At 41.0% G+C, this 18,410-nt stretch overlaps 1 protein-coding gene across 4 annotated transcripts in view; it reads right to left on the reverse strand.

Moving 5' to 3' along the window:
* ccdc142 (coiled-coil domain containing 142) overlaps nt 1-18,410 on the reverse strand; it is a 27,940-nt gene that overhangs the window by 7,272 nt on the left and 2,258 nt on the right. For 3 of the 4 annotated variants that reach the window (XM_034882822.1, XM_034882825.1, XM_034882824.1), the window contains exons 3-14: nt 17,232-17,272; nt 15,387-15,432; nt 14,928-15,175; nt 14,538-14,762; nt 12,552-13,893; nt 11,112-11,411; nt 9,301-9,387; nt 8,360-8,512; nt 6,954-7,120; nt 4,378-4,530; nt 3,062-3,176; nt 1,689-1,866 (exon numbers count right to left, since the gene is read on the reverse strand). In XM_034882822.1, coding sequence (XP_034738713.1) covers nt 1,689-1,866; nt 3,062-3,176; nt 4,378-4,530; nt 6,954-7,120; nt 8,360-8,512; nt 9,301-9,387; nt 11,112-11,411; nt 12,552-13,893; nt 14,538-14,762; nt 14,928-15,175; nt 15,387-15,432; nt 17,232-17,272 — 3,055 coding nt within the window. Of the gene's footprint in view, nt 1-1,688; nt 1,867-3,061; nt 3,177-4,377; nt 4,531-6,953; nt 7,121-8,359; nt 8,513-9,300; nt 9,388-11,111; nt 11,412-12,550; nt 13,894-14,537; nt 14,763-14,927; nt 15,176-15,386; nt 15,433-17,231; nt 17,273-18,410 lie in introns of all 4 variants that reach the window. The other variant, XM_034882823.1, reaches the window with a different exon arrangement.

Below are 18,410 nucleotides of genomic sequence, written 5' to 3' on the forward strand. Positions count from 1 at the left end.
CTTGACTTGACTTGAAGTACTAACACCAAACTGAAAAAATACTATTACAAGTAAAAAACCCTGCATTGAAAATGTTACAGGTAACTAAAAAGGTATGTAAGTAACATCAGTAAAATATAAAATGATACTTGAAGTATTAAAAGTAAAAGTAGTAAATGCTAAACAATCCTCCCATTTAAAGGTTCAATATGGAATTTATTTACTGCAATAAATCAAAAGATTATCCCAATGCGTCATCAGATATGAGGGAAACATGCTAAATTGAAATACAATCTTTTCCAACAACAATGCTAATGCCAATGTTTTCTCCTTTTGAAATTTCCGTTCAGTGACAGAATTTCTGTCTGTGCTTTGGCCTGTGTGTTGTTCTCAACTGGCCACTTTGACAGCCAGGCCGGGTTGCCAGATATACCAGGAAAAACGTAAACTCCGCACGCTACAGCTGTAACGTTAGTACAGCCATGAAAGCAACAAATTAACGAACGGGATCAACGGAGATAGATACTACCCAACCTAAAAAAAACTGCATGTTTCTAACAGTTCTGCCCTGACAAACCCAGGTAAATAATGGAGGTGTCTTTGACAGATGTAAACAGCTTAGAGCCCAAAAGGACACCGAGTTGGCTAATTTCCTCCTGAAGAGCATCAGCTTCAGGCTAATTTATTACTGCTACGAGGGACAGACATTTTATGTGGTTTCAAAATTTGTGTAGCTACTCACATTGAATTACATAGCTAGAGTACCTGAGATGGTTTCTCACAAAAACAACTGAGACACAGCCAGTAAAGTGATTCCGACTGGTCCTGGCTAACGCCACCATGCTAACCCTGCTAACTGTTAGCTAACATTCCCAGAGGACCAGGCAAGCGAGAAAGTAACTAAAGCTGTCAGATGAATGTAGTGAAATAAAAAGTACAATAGTTCTGAAATCTGGAGGAGTAGAAAGTAGAAAGTGGCATGATAAGAAAAGACTCAAGTAAAGTACTAGTACCTCAACAGTTGGACTTTAAGGGTACCTTCTGTGTTTTTCAACCTGTATCCTATTTTCCTATGTTTTTATGTCTAAGTGACTGATAGGAACAACAATCTTTGACATTGGTCCAGTTTTAAGCAGGATCGCTGCAGTCGGCAGCGGCAAAACAAGCTACAATGTAAGTTAATAGGGCGATTGTCCAGCTTGTATTTATCTTCACAAAAGTGCTTGTTTAGCCGTTGACAGGCTGAGATTAATATTCTAGGCGTCTGACAACATTATGGAAAGGATCCCTTCAGAGATAGACCTTTAACACCTTTTTGAAACGTTTCTGGAAAAAAAAAAAAAGGATCTTACTCTTTAACAGAAAGGCAGACCTCCTTAGAAATCCTTTCCATGTTTATAGACACAGAGCTTTTCAGTGGCAAAGCGAGTACTTTTGTGAAGATAATTTAAGCGCAATCACTTAGACACAAAAACAACACAGGTTGAAAAGAACGGTAGTTAACCTTTACAAACATTAGTTGAGTAAGTGTACTTACATTCTGCCACTGCACAAAACATACATTTATCATGTATGAAGGTTGACAAAACAGTATTTTATAGGCAAAAATAATGTTTTTGTAGCTACTAAAATGACGCTTTATGTTTTTTTACTTTATTGCGGGAGTTAAACCGGAAATGTGCTGTTATGTGCTATGATGAAAAGTGTACCTAAATTTGATCTTCTGTTTCAGGATGTGTTCCATCCATGCCTCCATGAAAGCTGTCATTGTTATACTCAGAGCTTGGACACGGGCATCATCAGACAATGGTGCCACCCCCTCTAAAACCTGACCAATCACAGTCTGAGCTGCCACAGATGCATACTCACTGGGACTGCTGGGAAAACCTGAAATACAGAGAGAAATACACAATTATCAAGACGTTTAATTTCCCCGCAGCTTTATCAAAATCCTGTGGGTGAAGTTGAGGAAGGGCCATTACCAAAATTACATTAGACAGCCCAAATAATGTATTCCCTTAACATTTAGATTAATTCAGTCTGTTGGGGGGTTTACACTTTCCATCATGCTTTTCTCTATCAATGACCTTTGATAATTCATCTGCTGTACAGTATATCCTCCCTCTACTCATGCCCCAGTCAAGCTGATCCACATCTTCTACAACCAGGGTTTTTGTTGTAGAGAGGAATTTTAGCCAGCCCCAAAGGAAAATCACCAGCACCAAAACAGTGAGAATTGAGAATTAAAATAATTAGTCAAATCCTGTCTAAATGAGTTTAACGCAAATTTAGCAAACAACCGCTAAACAAGCAGAACATAAACCGGAACATAAGCGCTAATCTCAGTTTTATCTCCGGAGTCAGGCTGCGTCAGACTCTCCTGGAGATTTATTTAAATATTAATTTCATTTTTTAAACTAGTTTTGTTAATTGTGGTTTTTATTCACTCAAGCATAATATACATTTTTGTTTATCAAATTTTCAGAAATAACAGGCATGACTTTAGTGTTAATTTTGTCACCTATTTTAATTTTGTCTTAGTTTTATGCCAAATATCCTTGTTTGTTTTAGTCATATTTAGTCATTCACATATCTTTTTTGTTAGTCAAATTTTAGTTGATTAAAAGTCTCGTCAGTTGAGTCTAGTTTTAGTCAAAAGAAAACTCAATATATCCAAGTCAAGTTTTAGTCAAATCATTTTAGTCTTTCTTTTTTAAATAAATTATTTCTGAGATTATTTATTATTTTAGTCAAATAGTTATGACACAGATTTTTTGTCCATATCGTTGGACAGGAATGCGTTTCTGTCTTGGAAATTCAAACAGCATTTCACATTAAAGAAAGAACAGGGAGAAGGAAGTATAACTGTGCAGGGCAACCTCTGCTTGCCAGCAACCAATCTCCTTTCAGCGTCCAAAATACTCCACCTCAATCCTAAGGCATCTTAAAGCAAAAATATTTTTTATTTTTTTTATCAGCTGAGGTCTATGTCTATGTTTCATCCTCTGCGAGGGATCTCAGAGTATCTGTTGTAGGAGTTAATTACATAGCCTGACCATTATTAGCAGTCAGATTTCATCACCTGTCCTGAAACTGTGTCTCCAGTGTACAGCAGAAGGCATGGTCTGTTCAAAGATCTCCCCTGACATCCTCTTGCAGCTGCTGGAGAACGTCTTCACCACCAGCAAAGAGAAGGTCTGGTGGAAAGAGCAGGGTCATCAGGATCACATTACACTACATAAACTGTAGTGAAGAACACTATGAGCAACTGCCTGGACGTTTAATGACGGTTACAGTACCTCCATGCCAAATCAGCAATTTAAAGTTACCATATTAGTGGTTGCTGCCACATAAGACACACTGGGGCATTACATCACATCCGCCAATCTTCGCAGAGAAAAATTAGGGCAATGTGGAATCATTGATCTTTTTTAACGAAAATTCTGTGGTCTAGCACAGCAAAAACACAGAATCCGTCTAATGTGTTGCTCTCTACCGAGCACATTTGTAACCGGCAGGCTACTGACAAAGGAATCTTAACTCCAACCGGTTCCACTGACTGTAGCAGTTTAACAGACACTCGACTGTCCTGCTGTTATAACAGACATGTGGACATAACGCAAAGTGCCCCATTCATGCAATCACAGCGGTGGATCTCTGCAGAAAGAAAGACGGATGTATTATACTGCCAATCAGATTAATTGATTTATTATTCAAAAGGTGCCAGAACGCAGCTTTTCAGGCAGTGGCATCCAGGCTGTGGAATGCACTGCTGCTCTCTTTACATGTTCAAACTCTGTTGATTCTTTAAAAAAGCAGTTGAAGACTTTGCTATTCAAACAGGCTTTTACTTAGACAAGGACTTTTATAGCTGGCTGACTTTATGTGCCCATGTTTTCATTGTATTCTAATTTCTTCTATTTATCGTATTTCAATTTATTGTAAAGCATTTTAGAGTCTAAAGATACTATGTTACACAGGCTTTGTATGCTGCAGATCATTCTACCTCTGTCTCCTTTTAAAAACTCACTCTCCCCTCCCCTCCATGAGCTGACTGTGCATCTCTCTACTCCTCGGCTGTTTGGGGTTGGGTGAAAATCCAAAATTCTCTTTTGGAGACGTTGCTAAGTAGTGCTGATCGATATAGTAGAAACTCATTCGTCCCTTGTGAGTGGCTGTGGGTGTGCGTGCATGTCATGCGTAGGCTGAACCACAATCGTGTCCAGACAAATCTGATTGGCAGGAGATAAAAGACAGCAGTGACAGCAAACCCAAAGTCAATCATGTCATAGGCACGGGAGGTGGGGGTGCAGCACCCCCACTGCTCGTGCCTATGGCTTCCACTGATTTGGAGGAAGAGTCAGCTTTCTGAGGTAAGACTAAACCCCCGCAGGTCACCTGCAGCTCGGATACAGCCCTGCCAAATGCGTTGAGTTGCTGCCTCAGCAGAAGCTGGCTGTGGTTGTGAAGAATATTATGTTGGTTCATATCTGAATTCATCACCAGGGCCTTAGTCTGAAGCTCCATCATTTCTAATGACTCTATCAGCACCTGCAGAGACACAGACAGAACACATCACAAACACACCTCATCACACTGATGCACATTTAATATCAAGGCTAAAATGCCTAAACTGGACTTTGTTGAAACACATGATGTGGGTGATATGCTGGCAAATGAGGAGAATTCTGACTATTTTAGTATTTATCATGTGGGAGAGAGATGTTTATATTAGCTTGTGACACTGTTTGATTTGTTACATGTTCCAAATATATCCTTTAAGAAGGGATCAGACGGTGAAAGGTTATATTATTTTGTATTATTGTGGTTGCTGGCAGTTGTTGGTTTTTGCAACTATTGTTTTTTAGGCTATGTCTACATTTGGCCAGAAATACAACTTATGTCACTTAATATGTTGACAGTTTATTAGGAATGTCTGTTTTAGAGTCCGTCTGTCTATTTGACATTTTTAGAGTTAGTATAGCACATAGGAATAAGATATATCCGGCTTTGATACACAGATATTACTTGTTTGTAGAATAAATTAATTGCAGGTTTTGGTCTTTTCATGTTAATGTTAATAATAATAATAATAACAATAATAATGTCACTGTGGTCTTGCTCACTAAATACTTGTTCTTCAGGGAATTATTGGAATTGTTGGGTCTTTTCCAAAATATAGAGTGTGGTCTATCTGTAAAGTGTCTTGAGCTAACGCTTGTTATTTGATACTATAAATAAAATTGAATTGAATAATAATTGGCTGATCTCCTTAAGAAAGATGTACTGTCATGCATCTCCTTATGAGAGCGTCCCTGTGTATCCATCTATCGGAGTTTCAGCTTTTATCATTTTGGGCCCTAATTTAATGATCTGAAACGCAAGTATCGAACGGCAAGTACCTTTGTGGGCAGATCTCAGGCGCTGTTGCTATTATACCGGCGGGATAAATGACCTTTGCGCCCGACGCAAATCTAAAATGGGTTGGTCTGAAGTAGCTAGATTACTCATGGGTGTGGTTTGGGCGTAACGTGCAATAAACCAATCAGAGCGTTATTTCACAATCCCTTTAAAAGCAGGCGCGCTTGTTCCATGGCGGCTTGCTATTATAATGGTGGATTTGCTAGGTGCGTGTTCTTAATACATCCATGGGCGCACGCCCGGAGTGGTTCAAAGCCGAGGAGACCAACGTTTGCTATCGATGTTTCTTTAAAAAAAAATGTAAATAAAGAAATGCCACAAAAACATACTTTCCACTGTTTTGGGCTCACTCTCACTGAATCACGAGGTTATGAATGCATGGTGATAATTTTGCAATGTAGTCAATGTAGTCAATGGACCGAGATTACCTCCCTATAGACAATGCAGCTCTTCTGTCTCTTCTCTCCCTTGCAGCTGCTGTTGGGTTAAGTGGCATCGGCACATGCAGTTCAACATCACATCTCCTTAAATCCTCTAATAGTGCCTCATTTACGACACATCCATGATTCATGGAAATGTTGTGTAAAAAATTGGTCATTTTTTCCTTGTGTGCTTGTCTAGTTTGCTAAAATGGGAACTGCTAGGTCCGTGTGATGAGAGAAGCAAAGTGTATGAGTGGTGTGCATACTCTACATTACAGTTAAGCATGCACACTTAAAACAGCATCTGAATAACGCGTCACTGACTTTAGACTAGCTTTTTCCAGGTCTGTGAGGGAAACTGGTTTTCCTGGACTAGGTTTTTCCTGCTCTGTGGCGGAAACGTCAAAGTAGCACTAGGGAATGTTAGTGCTGGAACACGCCTCCTCTTTCCACTGAACCACCCTGGGAGCGCAAATTCATTCCCTAATTTACCAACGTAAGTCTGTGGAGGGAAAAGGCCGCTGTGCCTCGGGTGCAAAATAGGAATACAGGTGTACCAAGCTAATTGTGCTGGGTGCAAGATAGGGCCTGAAGTGTTTCCTTCAAGAGGAAAATGAGAGATTTTGATAGTTCTGCTATGTTTGTGTGTCTTGTGACATTGTGTAAATAATCTGCAACTGAATGAGTATGGGTACATAAGTTATTATGTATATTTTAGCAAATATGTTAGAGAAAATTGTGAAAAACAAGTAGAAAAAAATAAAACATACAGAAATGGTGTAGGTGTCACTAATTTTCTATTTTTTGTTATATGGTGGGGGGGCTGTTGTGATGTTATGATATCAGTCTAGGTGTTTTAGGAAGTTATGTGGTTAGTTTTAAAAAAGCTCAGAACTGATATGACACGTTTGTGTGAAGCTGATTTTACCCGGCCCAAGTGGCAAATTACAAAAAGACACCAAAATGAATCCTAAAAATATTATCAAAGTGTGTACCATAACATGTTGAAAAAAGTGCCCGCCTCTTCACGCCTGCATTAGGACAAACAGGATTTTTCTATAATGTAATTATTAGATCCTCCAATGACTAATACATATAAAAGTCTTGTGTTTAATATAATGAGGAACCTACTTTGACGTCTCCCTGCGTGATAAGCAGGAACTTGTTGAGGCTCCATGAGGAAAGGAACTGGTAAGCCTTGGACACGACCCACACTGTAGACAGCTGCGCCGTGGCTAACGCCAAGCTAACAGTCCGTCTCTGGAGAGTGAGATGAGATGGGAAGAAGCTAATAGAACCTGTAGGGGGAGAGCGGGGGGGGGCTGTCATCAGCACCTACAAACAACGATTTACTCAATGCAGTCTGTTCATTGGAAGAAGAATTTGATCTTGATACGTTAAAGGCAATTATTAGCATTAAAAGAGATTTACTGTCACACTCGAGGAGAATCGGGGAAGCGGACGAGAGACTCTCGCAGGCAGAGGAAGATATAACTGATCTCTGATTAACAACTGGCTAACCTTAACGTTACTTGGGTTACTTGACTAAATGCTATCGTACCAAGGCATCGTCATTGCTGGCAGGAGAACAAATATAACGGACCATTAACGTAAACTTAGCAAATAAGTTACCCAAACAAACAAACAGCTATTGATAACAACAAAAAGATGCATTTACCTATATGTGTTTTTCAAATTTGATGGTAAAGTGTTGAAAGCCAGCAGTTTGTGGTGTTTCGGTTGGCACAATTTGCAGCACATTATAACAACGTATATACCCATCTAATTAGACTGAATTCAGTATTGATGATGTGAAAAATAGTAATGGCAACCCCACTGAAATTATTTGAAACTAAAGTGACGAGCCGGTTTTGTAAAATGTAGTAAGTAGAATGTCACAATATTCATGTTAAAAATGTCAGAAGTAAAACGTTGACACAAAAATAAATAATAAAGTAAAGTAAAAATATCTGAAAAATCTACTTGAGTACAGTGACGAAGTTATACTACTTTGTTACTTCCCCATCTCTGGTACCACAATAGTCAAATACTCTGTAAAAAGTCCTGCAAAATGTTCCTTAAGTAAAAGTATGTAAGTTTCATCAGGAAAATTGACTTAAAAGCATTAAAAGTAAATGTACTCAATGTTTTAAAAATCCTTACATTTTAGAAACTGGAAAGGATCAAAACGGTTCTTTTAATCAACTAAATATAACCCTCCAGCATGAGTTTAAATACATCTTGATGAAGACAGGAACTTCTGGGAGTTGGGACGGTACTGCACACACTGTGGTAAAACTGTGCTGTCTGCTTTATTCTCTCCTCTGTTGGGAGTTCATGAAATGCTTCTGTGTGAGTTAACAGAGTCCCCCGGACCTTCTTCCCAGCTGTGCTGCTCCTGAGTGTTTCCTTCACACTGCCGATGTGGAGTGGAGTTTTGGGTGGTACACTGGTAAATCAGGTAATATTGCACAAAGGTAGGCTGTTGGTGTGAGTCAGTTACTGTGAAGGAAACCGTTCGTGTATGCCTTTTTTACCTGAGGCTCTGCTGTTTGAGCGGTGGCAGTGCAGAGACGACAGGAGAGGAGGGGACAGCAGCAGGAAGTGCCCCATGGTCACAGAGTTGCTGCCCTGATTCACATCTGTGACACACTTATCTTTCAAAGCTGAACCTAAACTTTTGCACATCACTGAAGACAGACAGACATTGTGTGACAACACAGAGACAACGGGACAAGTTAATGCAACAGAAAAATCTCTGTCAATTTAGTGCTTCGATGAAAAAGGTTTGTTTATCCATCACATCACGTACTCGTCACCATATCTAGAGATTGGCATGCGGAACTTTCCATAAAATCTTCTCTGGCCTTTAATAATAAACATCTGCCTGATTCTATGGGAATTTAACATAGGGCTGTTCTTACTTATGCACCCTGTATTTATTTATGCACGATACATTATTAATTCATAAAGAAAATTGGTGTCTTAAAGGTTGGAGTTTTCCAAATTTTTTAAATCAAAGATGATTTTTTATTTCTCTTTTTTTATTCAACTTTAGCATACTTATGAGTATATCAGGGGTGTATTATTGCAATTTTAAACATATTGCAATATTGTGCGATATATTGAAATTTATTACCTTTTTTCAAATGATGCCCCCAATAAGAAAAACTTGTCAACATCTGTTTTATCTAAAAAGAAACATTTCTCAGTTTGTTCATATCACTTCAGTTTTATTGCTACAAAATGGGATTGTCAACTAGACAAACTGACCAACACGTATATAATAATAGATTGATACTTAGCTGTGTATCGGGTTGCCACGGAAAATATCGCAGTACTATGCTATATCAATTTTTTCCCCCACCCCTACTATTTATGAGCGCACAATCTCCCTGGGCGCCCTATGATAAATCTTAAATAAAAAAGTGTGTGTGTGTGTGTGTGTGTGTGTGTGTGTGTGTGTGTGTGTGCTAACCGTAGTCCCACTCAGCGTGTGCTGTAGTGGCTGACAGATAGAGACTGAAGTCCTCCAGCATGGTTCTGCACTCCTTGGCGACCAGATCTACAACAAACAGCACAAAACCCAGAGGTGTCATGTACACATTAAGGCTGCACAATATATTGTTTTTTTAATCTTTATCGCAATGTCAACTGGCGCAATAAACATATTGCGAAATGGTGCAACATATCGTGTTTCATAATATATCACATCATTAAAATCGAACTACCGTATTACCTTTTGTCAGTGCTGCCTTATGTTTAAAATTTAATTTGTTTAATAATGAATGTTAGATATGATGTCCTTTGGTTTGTTTTAAATTCCACAAACAATGCGCTTTTTAGCGCAATACTTAATAGCGGCATAATTGCATAACTGACTACACTTTTAATATCTGTTTTTTTATGGAAAGTAATATTGTTTTTTGCGATGATCAACAACGTTATCGCATATTGCATGCATACCACGTGCAGTCCGTCCAACAACTTTGCACACAAATCTTCCAATCACAATAAATAAATACAAATTCTGTCATATCCCTTAAAAGGTGTTCTAAGCGATGTTGCGTGACGTTACTTCTCGTTGGCGTTCAAAGTATTTCAAACAAGACGAGTTCGCACCTCCCTCCTCCTCATCCTGTCCTGTCCCTTCCCCTCCGTTCTGTGCTTCCGCGCACTAACCCCCCCCCCTAAACCCTTCTTGTGGGTTATTGGCTGAAACGCTGGAACACTGGTTGTGTATGCTTGGTGGTGCAGGTAGGACATTTGTTTTTGTTGCTGTTGCTGACCCTGGGCCGTCTAAATGGGACACAGTGTGTTCTGGGGACAGGCAGCTCGCGGACAGTGAGGAATGAGGAGCTGTATGTGAAAACAAACGTTGTAGCGTAAAACACATGCTGGGGTGATGACATACAGAATGGTAACGTTGTTTTTAACATCGCTATCATCACAAACAAATGAAATGATCCATTCTCTTAGCAGCACTACAGTTTTGCAATAGTATGCAAGGGTCTGAAGTTAAATTAAATGGTTTGTTACATTATGTAGGATAAATATTCATATTTTACCCCAAGAAAAATAAAATAATTAGTAAAATAAAAATTATTATATTTACATTCATTTTTCAGCAGGTGCTTTTGACTAAAGCGACATTCAAATGACATGTACAAAAAATGTGAACATCAACAACTTCTCAGTCCCTCCCCCCTTTCTGCTACAGCCCAAAACAGTCTCCTACGCCCCTCCCCCCACAAGGCAGGTTAAATGCCTGTGCAAGAGCACCCCCCCACCCCCTGGGCCCTAATTGGTGCATCAGAACAGGGAGCGGTGGATTTTTGCAAATCACACTACAGGCTGTAGGTGGTGCCAAAGGAACTGTTTTTGTTGTGTGTTTTTTTTAAATTCACCTGCTTCATGTGAACTACTCTAACCTTTTCAGCAGATATGAATAAGTTAGTTTTACAAGTCTAACCAACTACACCTTTGACCAGGCTTTCTCAACCTATAATAAAGCCACAACTTAGATCGCAGCTCCATGGCTGCAACACAACAAGCGCCTGGAAGTTCGTTGGATGCCACGGAAACCAAAACTTGTGCATATCGAAACTCAAACAGATGATCACAATTGTAAACCAAATTTAACATTGGAATCGTAACTTTTGAAACGATTCCAAGTTGTAACCGGTTCTCGCTACCCAATCCTAGTGGCAGTCATGGGTGACTGTGTTAAAGCATGTGCTGTATGGACACTTCCACGCTGTTTAATTTGACTGGCCATTATCTTCTTACCGTTGTGTAAAGCTTGACTGATCCTGTGCAGGATTTGGAACCCCCTGTGTTTGTCTTGGAGGTTGATGCTTCCTGCAGTGCTTCCCGCTTGTGGCACATGCAGCTGCAGCCACAGGGCTTTGCTGCACAGAGTCCACAGCAGCGTGCGGTACTGTCCAAACAGCTCGGCAAACACCAGCGACTGACCGAGGTCCAACCACTGTACCGAGTGAGGCCAATGGAGACAATCTGTCTCCGCCGTTGTCCCCAGTGCTCCCCCACTCTCCTCCTTCTCTGGGTTTTCAAAACCTGAGCTGAAGGACACAAACACTCAGTTATAACCCAGGGACCGGCCAACTGGGAGTGTTGTCACCTAAAGATCAACAAAACTCATGGCTGAAACCACTATAAACTATTTAGCAGAGCCCCTGTCGCTGCATCTGGAGCTTAGCGCCGCCCAAGACAACTGAGATTGCTTTAAAGAAATGGAAATAACCTAGAGCATTTTTGTCTCCTATCCCAGAGTGCATCGCGGTGTGTCCCCATCAAAATATACAGTGATGTTGACCTTTGAGGTGTAAAATCTCATTACTCGTTTAATATTTCCTATGAGGCCTTTCTGTGAAAATGTTGTCATAAGTAGCGCAGCAATTCTGGAGTTTTGACGAAATGTTGTGTTATGTGAGGTCCCAGTGACCTTTGACCACCAAATTCAAATACTCATACTTCAGTCTAAGTGGGCTTTTACGTCAAATTTTAAGCAATGACAGACGGACAACCCCAAAACACAATACCTCCGACATCGGCTGACAACGACTGTCAACAGAGTAAACGGCAGGCATTAAATAAGAGAGTATGAGAGAGAAGTTCAAACTCTGGGCCGATCATTGCATTAAGTAGACTTGATTTTATGTTCCAGCTAGTGTCAAATGTAGGGCTGGATACAGCATTAAATACTTCTGAGATACTGCCAAAATTATGATTAATTTATCAAAAAATGCTTTGTCATTCCAAACCCAGTTTCAATAGCTAAGGAGTAAATCTCGTCAGCTTAGGTGAGCCAAGCAGCATATATCTACCAAGATCTAATAATGTCTGTGATTGGCTGTCTAACGTTACACGTCGTGGAGACACGCAGGGAAAAACTCACGTTACACTAAGACGTGGATCACGCAGTACGAGATGAGAAATAAATAAAAAGATTTAGATGTCATTTATTTTGGTTTTATAAAATTGCTTTTGAAAAAAGTATTGTTTAGGAACCTGTATCAAAGCCACGGTGTGAGTATCGGTACCAGTACAGAACATTTTTGGACGACATCCAGCCTTAGTCAAACACGTCTAATTCTGTCAGAAAGGGTTTTAGATGATCCGAAGGCATCCAAGGCCTCAGAATGCTTTGAACAAACTGCTTAACAATGGTGGATCAATGACGGCCAGTGGCTGGTTAATCTCATTACCTGGCGTCTTTCCCATTTGTTATTTCCAGTTCATCCCATTCCTGCTGAGGTCCTTCCACCTTTTGGTCCTTGTTGACTTCTGTACTCAGACTATTGCATTCCCCTGAACCTGCTGCATTTATGCTGGGATCATTTAAAATGATCAAGTCATTCTTTCCATTTGGTGATAACACATTTGTTCTCGTATTTGGGAGTTGTTCAGTCGGTGCCTCTGGTGTAGATGTATGTGAAACAAGTGGAGCCAGCAGGTCACTGGAGGAAACCAGCACCTGAAAAAGTAGCTCTACTGAGGAATGGTCCTGCTGGCAACCCCCTGACAAAGGCAGGGCTAAACGATGGAGGAAGGTGGTTGAAGGAGGGGAAAGAGACTGCGGTAGTTTAAGGTTTCCTAAAGTTGTCTGTCTTTCTAGATTTGGTTGGGCCAACCCTTCCGCATTTGTCTGGGATAGACCAGCCTGGGGTATGTTTGTTTGGCACTGGCTGGTTTGGTCTTTGATAGAGCCATCTGGTTTGTGTTGCACAAATGTGGGCTTGGCTAATACAGGATAATGGTTTTCAAAAATAGTACTGTCCAAATGATGGTCAGGGACATAAACAGGGGGAGTTTTATGGCAGGTGTGGCAAGATGATGACTCTAAGGGGGGATAATTAGAGAAGAGAGGAGAGGAAATAAGGTAGGTATGTTGCAGCTGCTCCCAGGTCCACTCAGATCTCAGTGCAGAGGCCCCACAGCTGAGCCGGGCGCCCTGACAAACACATTTTTCAGAACATGCATAGGCCTTGTGGTTGGTGTGAACCTGACACGTGTGGTAGCTCTGGTCAGAGGCCCAGCGGAGCAGCTGCTTGGCTGCCCTGTTTGCTTCATGCACTGCTAAAACCATCATCAACTCTTTGACTGAGAAGGCAGCGGGGTGATGCCCTGCTGTGAAGCTTTTTGGAAGACTGGAATCCAATGTGGAACAATGTGTCTGCTGTAATACGGCAGTCCTCAGCTGGGTGGCGCTGTGCTGCGCTCTCTGCTCTCCCACTGCTTGGTTATACAGGGCTGTACCCGTTAAAATATCCTCCAAGATTTCTCTTGGCACAGAGTCTAATTCCGTCTGGGCGATAGCAGACAGAATGACATAAACATAATGTTCCATTAAAACCAGTGCCTGCAGACCGAGTAAGTCCAGAGTCTGTTTGATATCCGCCAGCAGCCTGGTCTGCTGGACCAGAGCAGGTCTCAGATAGTGGTCCGACTGGACTTTAGAAAATAAACAGGACCAGTGGCTGAGATGGACCCGAAGCTCCTGACTCAGTGAGCCCAGACCAACCCCGATTGAAGAACAGCTGGACGGGGTCTGAGAAGGAGGAGGAGAAAGGTTGTGTTTGCGAAAAAGCCACACAGGTACCATGTACAATGTTTCTACACAAAACTGCTGATACAGTACGTGAGATTTAGTACAGATACCAAAATTATTCTTATTTCAGTACCTTACTTTGAGAAATACAAACATTTCTTTTCTCTGATGGCTAGACATTTTTAAGGAAAACAGCACAGCAACCCGTGTATCCTGAAAGCTATTTGTTCATCAGACGTGACATGAGAAGAGGGAGGTTATTTTACGTAAGCCAATTTATTTAAAAAAAAGAAAAAAGAGAAAAAGGAAATCTCACTTGAATAGTAATTTCAGTACTCAAATAGTTTTGATTTTACTATTCTAATTATATTTGACTTTCGGAATTCGTTCCAACAGCCCTAGTAGTGATTAATCTAGTATCCCAGCAACAATACCCGGTACTGATAGGATCAAACAGCTTTACCAGAGTGAAAGCTTCTGGATTAATAAGTTAAGAGCTCTTTCCTGGTCTCATGATGCCTTGACCCCAACTCTGTGTGGCCTGAATGTGTCTTTCATTCATATCTCAACCCTGCCTTTGAATACTCTGATTTAATGTTCATATCACAAAGTCTGCTTATAGAAACAGTTTAAGAGTGCCTAACCTGGCGAGGTGTCAGGTGGGATTTCTTTAGCTGACCCTCCAGCAGGTGGCTCACTCTGGATATGTATGCTGCTGCTAGGCGAGCCCTTCTTGTGTACTCGTGTACGAAGAGCAGCAGGCACCGCTGTTCCAGGAGCCTCCGCAGGGCTTTATAGTGGCCCTGCAGGGAGGAGGAGGAGGGCAGGAAGAGAACACCACCCTCTGCTGGGAGGCCTTTAACACACACCTGCAGAGGGAGAAGAGAGAGATAAAAAATGTAAATAGATTTTTTTTAATTCTATGAATTGATTTTGAATCGGTTGAGCTTTAATTGATTTGTGAATGTGAATCAATTTGTTTGCACACTCCTGATCACCATATATTCAGTTTCCCAGCAATCCCTGGAACTCACCCGGTGAGATCCCGTCTGTGCCTCGCCGACCGGCTGCCACTGGGGGGACACAGTCAGAAGAGCTTGCTGCAGACGCAGGAGACGTGCAGAGGACCGGGACACCAGGTTGGCAGCGGCTACAAAATGCTCCTCTTCTTCATCTTGACTGCGGCCATGGAACAGCCACTTGAGACTGGGATTAAAGGTGCTCCTGAGTAGCGTCTCAGCTCGCTGCAGGGAACGGGAGATTGAACTCTGTGACCAGGAACCTGCAGGGACAGAAGAAGGGGGGGGGGGGGGCTTTTCAGCACACTGGAGAGGCTGCGTTCAGACCAAAAAAGCAAGCCGGTGATTTGCCGCAGGGTTGTGCGGCCATTTGTGTTCTTTAACCCCTCCCCCCCAGCAACAGCTTGGGTTTGTGGGGACAGTTCTTCCTGCAGTGTTGTACATATCTGCTGCCGTCACATGTACACACAGTACCATTAGGGGTCGGATCCTCTGCCGCCGTGCAGGAACTGCATCTCGTCTGAAAGACACAAATCTTAAATATTAGATTAAGATGTATTGTCACAGAGGGTGATTGGTTTTCACAGCCAGTACAACACAAAAATATGCAGATATACACATAGCAACATACAGATATAGACGGTGTGACCAGGGGTGAAACAGCCTCAAAACCTTCAATCAGTTTCTACTATGTCACGCGATTCAGTTCAAGATTATGCGTTGCTTCTATCTCCAGATTGTTTAGAATTGGTCTGGACACATTGCATTGTCAGAAATGTAAGACAGAGGACGGCAAAGTACTTCATGTCCCATGGTCCTGTGAAATGGTCCAGGAATTATGGACGGTGATGCATGATAACCTATGTCCGACTGCAGGGACCTGGGTTCCACTCAGCCCGAGATTATATATTCTGGGAGATGGCTCAATCCTGAACGGGATGGAAAAGTGCATGAGAAGCTGGGTCCAGACTATCTTAATGATAGCCAGACTATTTTAAGAGGATGGAAGAATGAAGGAGTGCGGTCAATCCAGGAGTGGGCCTCAGATTTAAGATTCCTTTATTTGTCATTTTTATGCACCACATAAAAACAAAATGTTTCCAGAGCCACTAGTCAATAAATAAATTAGTGCACAACATAAGACTTTTAAAATTCTAGGCTCATTATTAAACCTAGTGCTGTCACACAATTAAAATATTAAATCGTGATTAATCGCAGTAATCCCATAATTAACTTTGGCCGGCTTGCAAGCCCAAAGAAGTGTGTGCGGCGTGCCTGTTGTTTTGTTTCCAGTCTAGCTAGACCCGGTGGGTGTTGTAGTTTTTCTAACATTACTAGTTCTTGCAACAGCATGTGAAAAAAACTACCACGTTTGCTCGGCCAAAAAGAACGTTAATCTCACGATAAAAACATTGACGCAGTTAAAATGGGTTGGTGTTAATGCCGTTAATAACGCGTTTAACCGACAGCACTAATAAAAAAACTAGATAAACAAACAAAGATTTCGCTTTTGTTTAGTTCTTTAAAAACAAAAAGGAAACTTGTTTTTGGAGAATAAAAGTACTCTGGGCTGAGTTTTACTAGGCTCAGGGTGCTGCAGATGTTGGTATAAAATGAAAATGGCTGGTGGATTTAAGACAAAAAATAATAATTTATTGAATGAATCTAATTTGAAAATGTCTGTCAGTAGCTTGTTGATCTTTCCATTGTTAGTTAGTTTCCTATCCTGGCCTGGGACACACATTCATAACGTTTGATAAAGTTCTTATTAGACTTTAACTTATCATTACACTAACAACAACAAGCGTAGCTGTCCTCAAATTAAGTCATCCTGTACGTCTCAGCTCTGGTTTATCCTGCATCCACCGTGTGTGAGTGTTTGTGTGTGTGTGTGTGTGTGTCAGTCAGTCGCGGGGGAGACCGAGCAGCCCCGCCCCCTGAGAGAGCTGACAGGGTTGAAAGAGCGGCCGCTTTCAGCGACTTCAGACTGATAAAACACTACAGCGTACATTGATGTTAAAATGTAAACAGGTTGGTCGGACGGTCTGACATGTTTGGCACGTTCTTTCGCTGTACGTCTCATTGGTAACTTGTCCACACCTCTTCTTTCGCGCGAAAGGAAAACACACTGAGTTCACATCCTGGCACGATGCCACGTTACGCACGGGTCGAACCGTGTGACGTACACACGCTCAGAATCGAGACATGTGAACCGGATCGGATATTTTTTCATGAACCGTGCCACCGCTTCAAGAAACCCTTTTTTACATTAATACGTAATACACTTTCCAATTTGGGGGATAAAAAAGAAGATCTAACCTGCTCTTTTTCTGGAAACAATGACTTAGAATTCTCCCGTTCTGAAAGAGAGAGACAAACAATCAGAGAAAGCATCAACATGACAGTATCACCACTGGATGAACATGTGTCCATGAAGAAAAGTAGGGTTGGGGGGGGGGGGGGGGGGGGGGGGTAAAAAATTAAATGTATCATGATTCTTTTAGAGACTATTTTTAAAATAGTTTCTTTTCCCTAGAATCAATATATATTTATATTTACCAACTATGTCTACATCTAGGACTGGGTTCGGCATCAAGAATGGATTCCTCCTTGGAATTGTTTCAAAAATTACAATTCCAGTAGAATTCTTTATGGGAATTGTTTAGAGGATTTGGTTTCAAATCCGATCATCAGTTCCCAATTTAAAATGCGCAAGTTTTGGTTTGTGAAGCGGCCGGCGCTTGTTGTGCTGCAGCCTTGGAGCACTGCAGCGCTCCAGGTGGGTTTATTTTACATCATAGAGGCGCTGTAAAACTGCAAACCACCAGTGAATCAAAATAAAACTTTCCTCTTATTCGTGAGAATTTTCAACTTCTTCTCAAAGAATCAGAATCGGGAATCAAAAGGAAGAATTGGAGTCAGAATTGTTTAAATCCAAACGATGTCCAACCCTAATCATATCAGTTTCCAGCCAAACAGAGCGAAAACAGAAGATGCAGAAAATCAATGTTAGGCTATGTTCACACTTGCTGTCTTTTTAAAAAAGTTGACAAGGCCCTTCCAAAAAGACGCCAAGTGTGAACATAGCCTTATATTATCTTCTTCTTTACAGATGAAATTAATGTCAGACTGACATTAATTTCGTTTTTAGAAATGTCTCATGATATATTGTTCCAAGAAGTGTGTTGTTTAAATTTTGTGAATGTGAATACTTCTAGAATCGCAATAAAGGAAAATAGCAAAACAAATCGGCACCTATGTATTGTAAAAGAATTGAAAAGCATATATCGTCCCATCCTTAGAGTGTATTAGTATTTCTAGTATTAGCATTTCTAGTATTTATGATATAAGCCTTCAACGTCTTTATTCATTCATTAGGTGTGCTTTGGGCGTAACATACAATAAACCAATCAGAGTGTTGTAAGCAAAATGTTGGTTGTACTTATGTTTTACACACACACACACACACACACACACACACACACACACACACACACA

Source organism: Etheostoma cragini, chromosome 10, assembly GCF_013103735.1.
Source record: "Etheostoma cragini isolate CJK2018 chromosome 10, CSU_Ecrag_1.0, whole genome shotgun sequence".
In the NCBI taxonomy this organism is placed as follows: Eukaryota; Metazoa; Chordata; class Actinopteri; order Perciformes; family Percidae; genus Etheostoma; species Etheostoma cragini.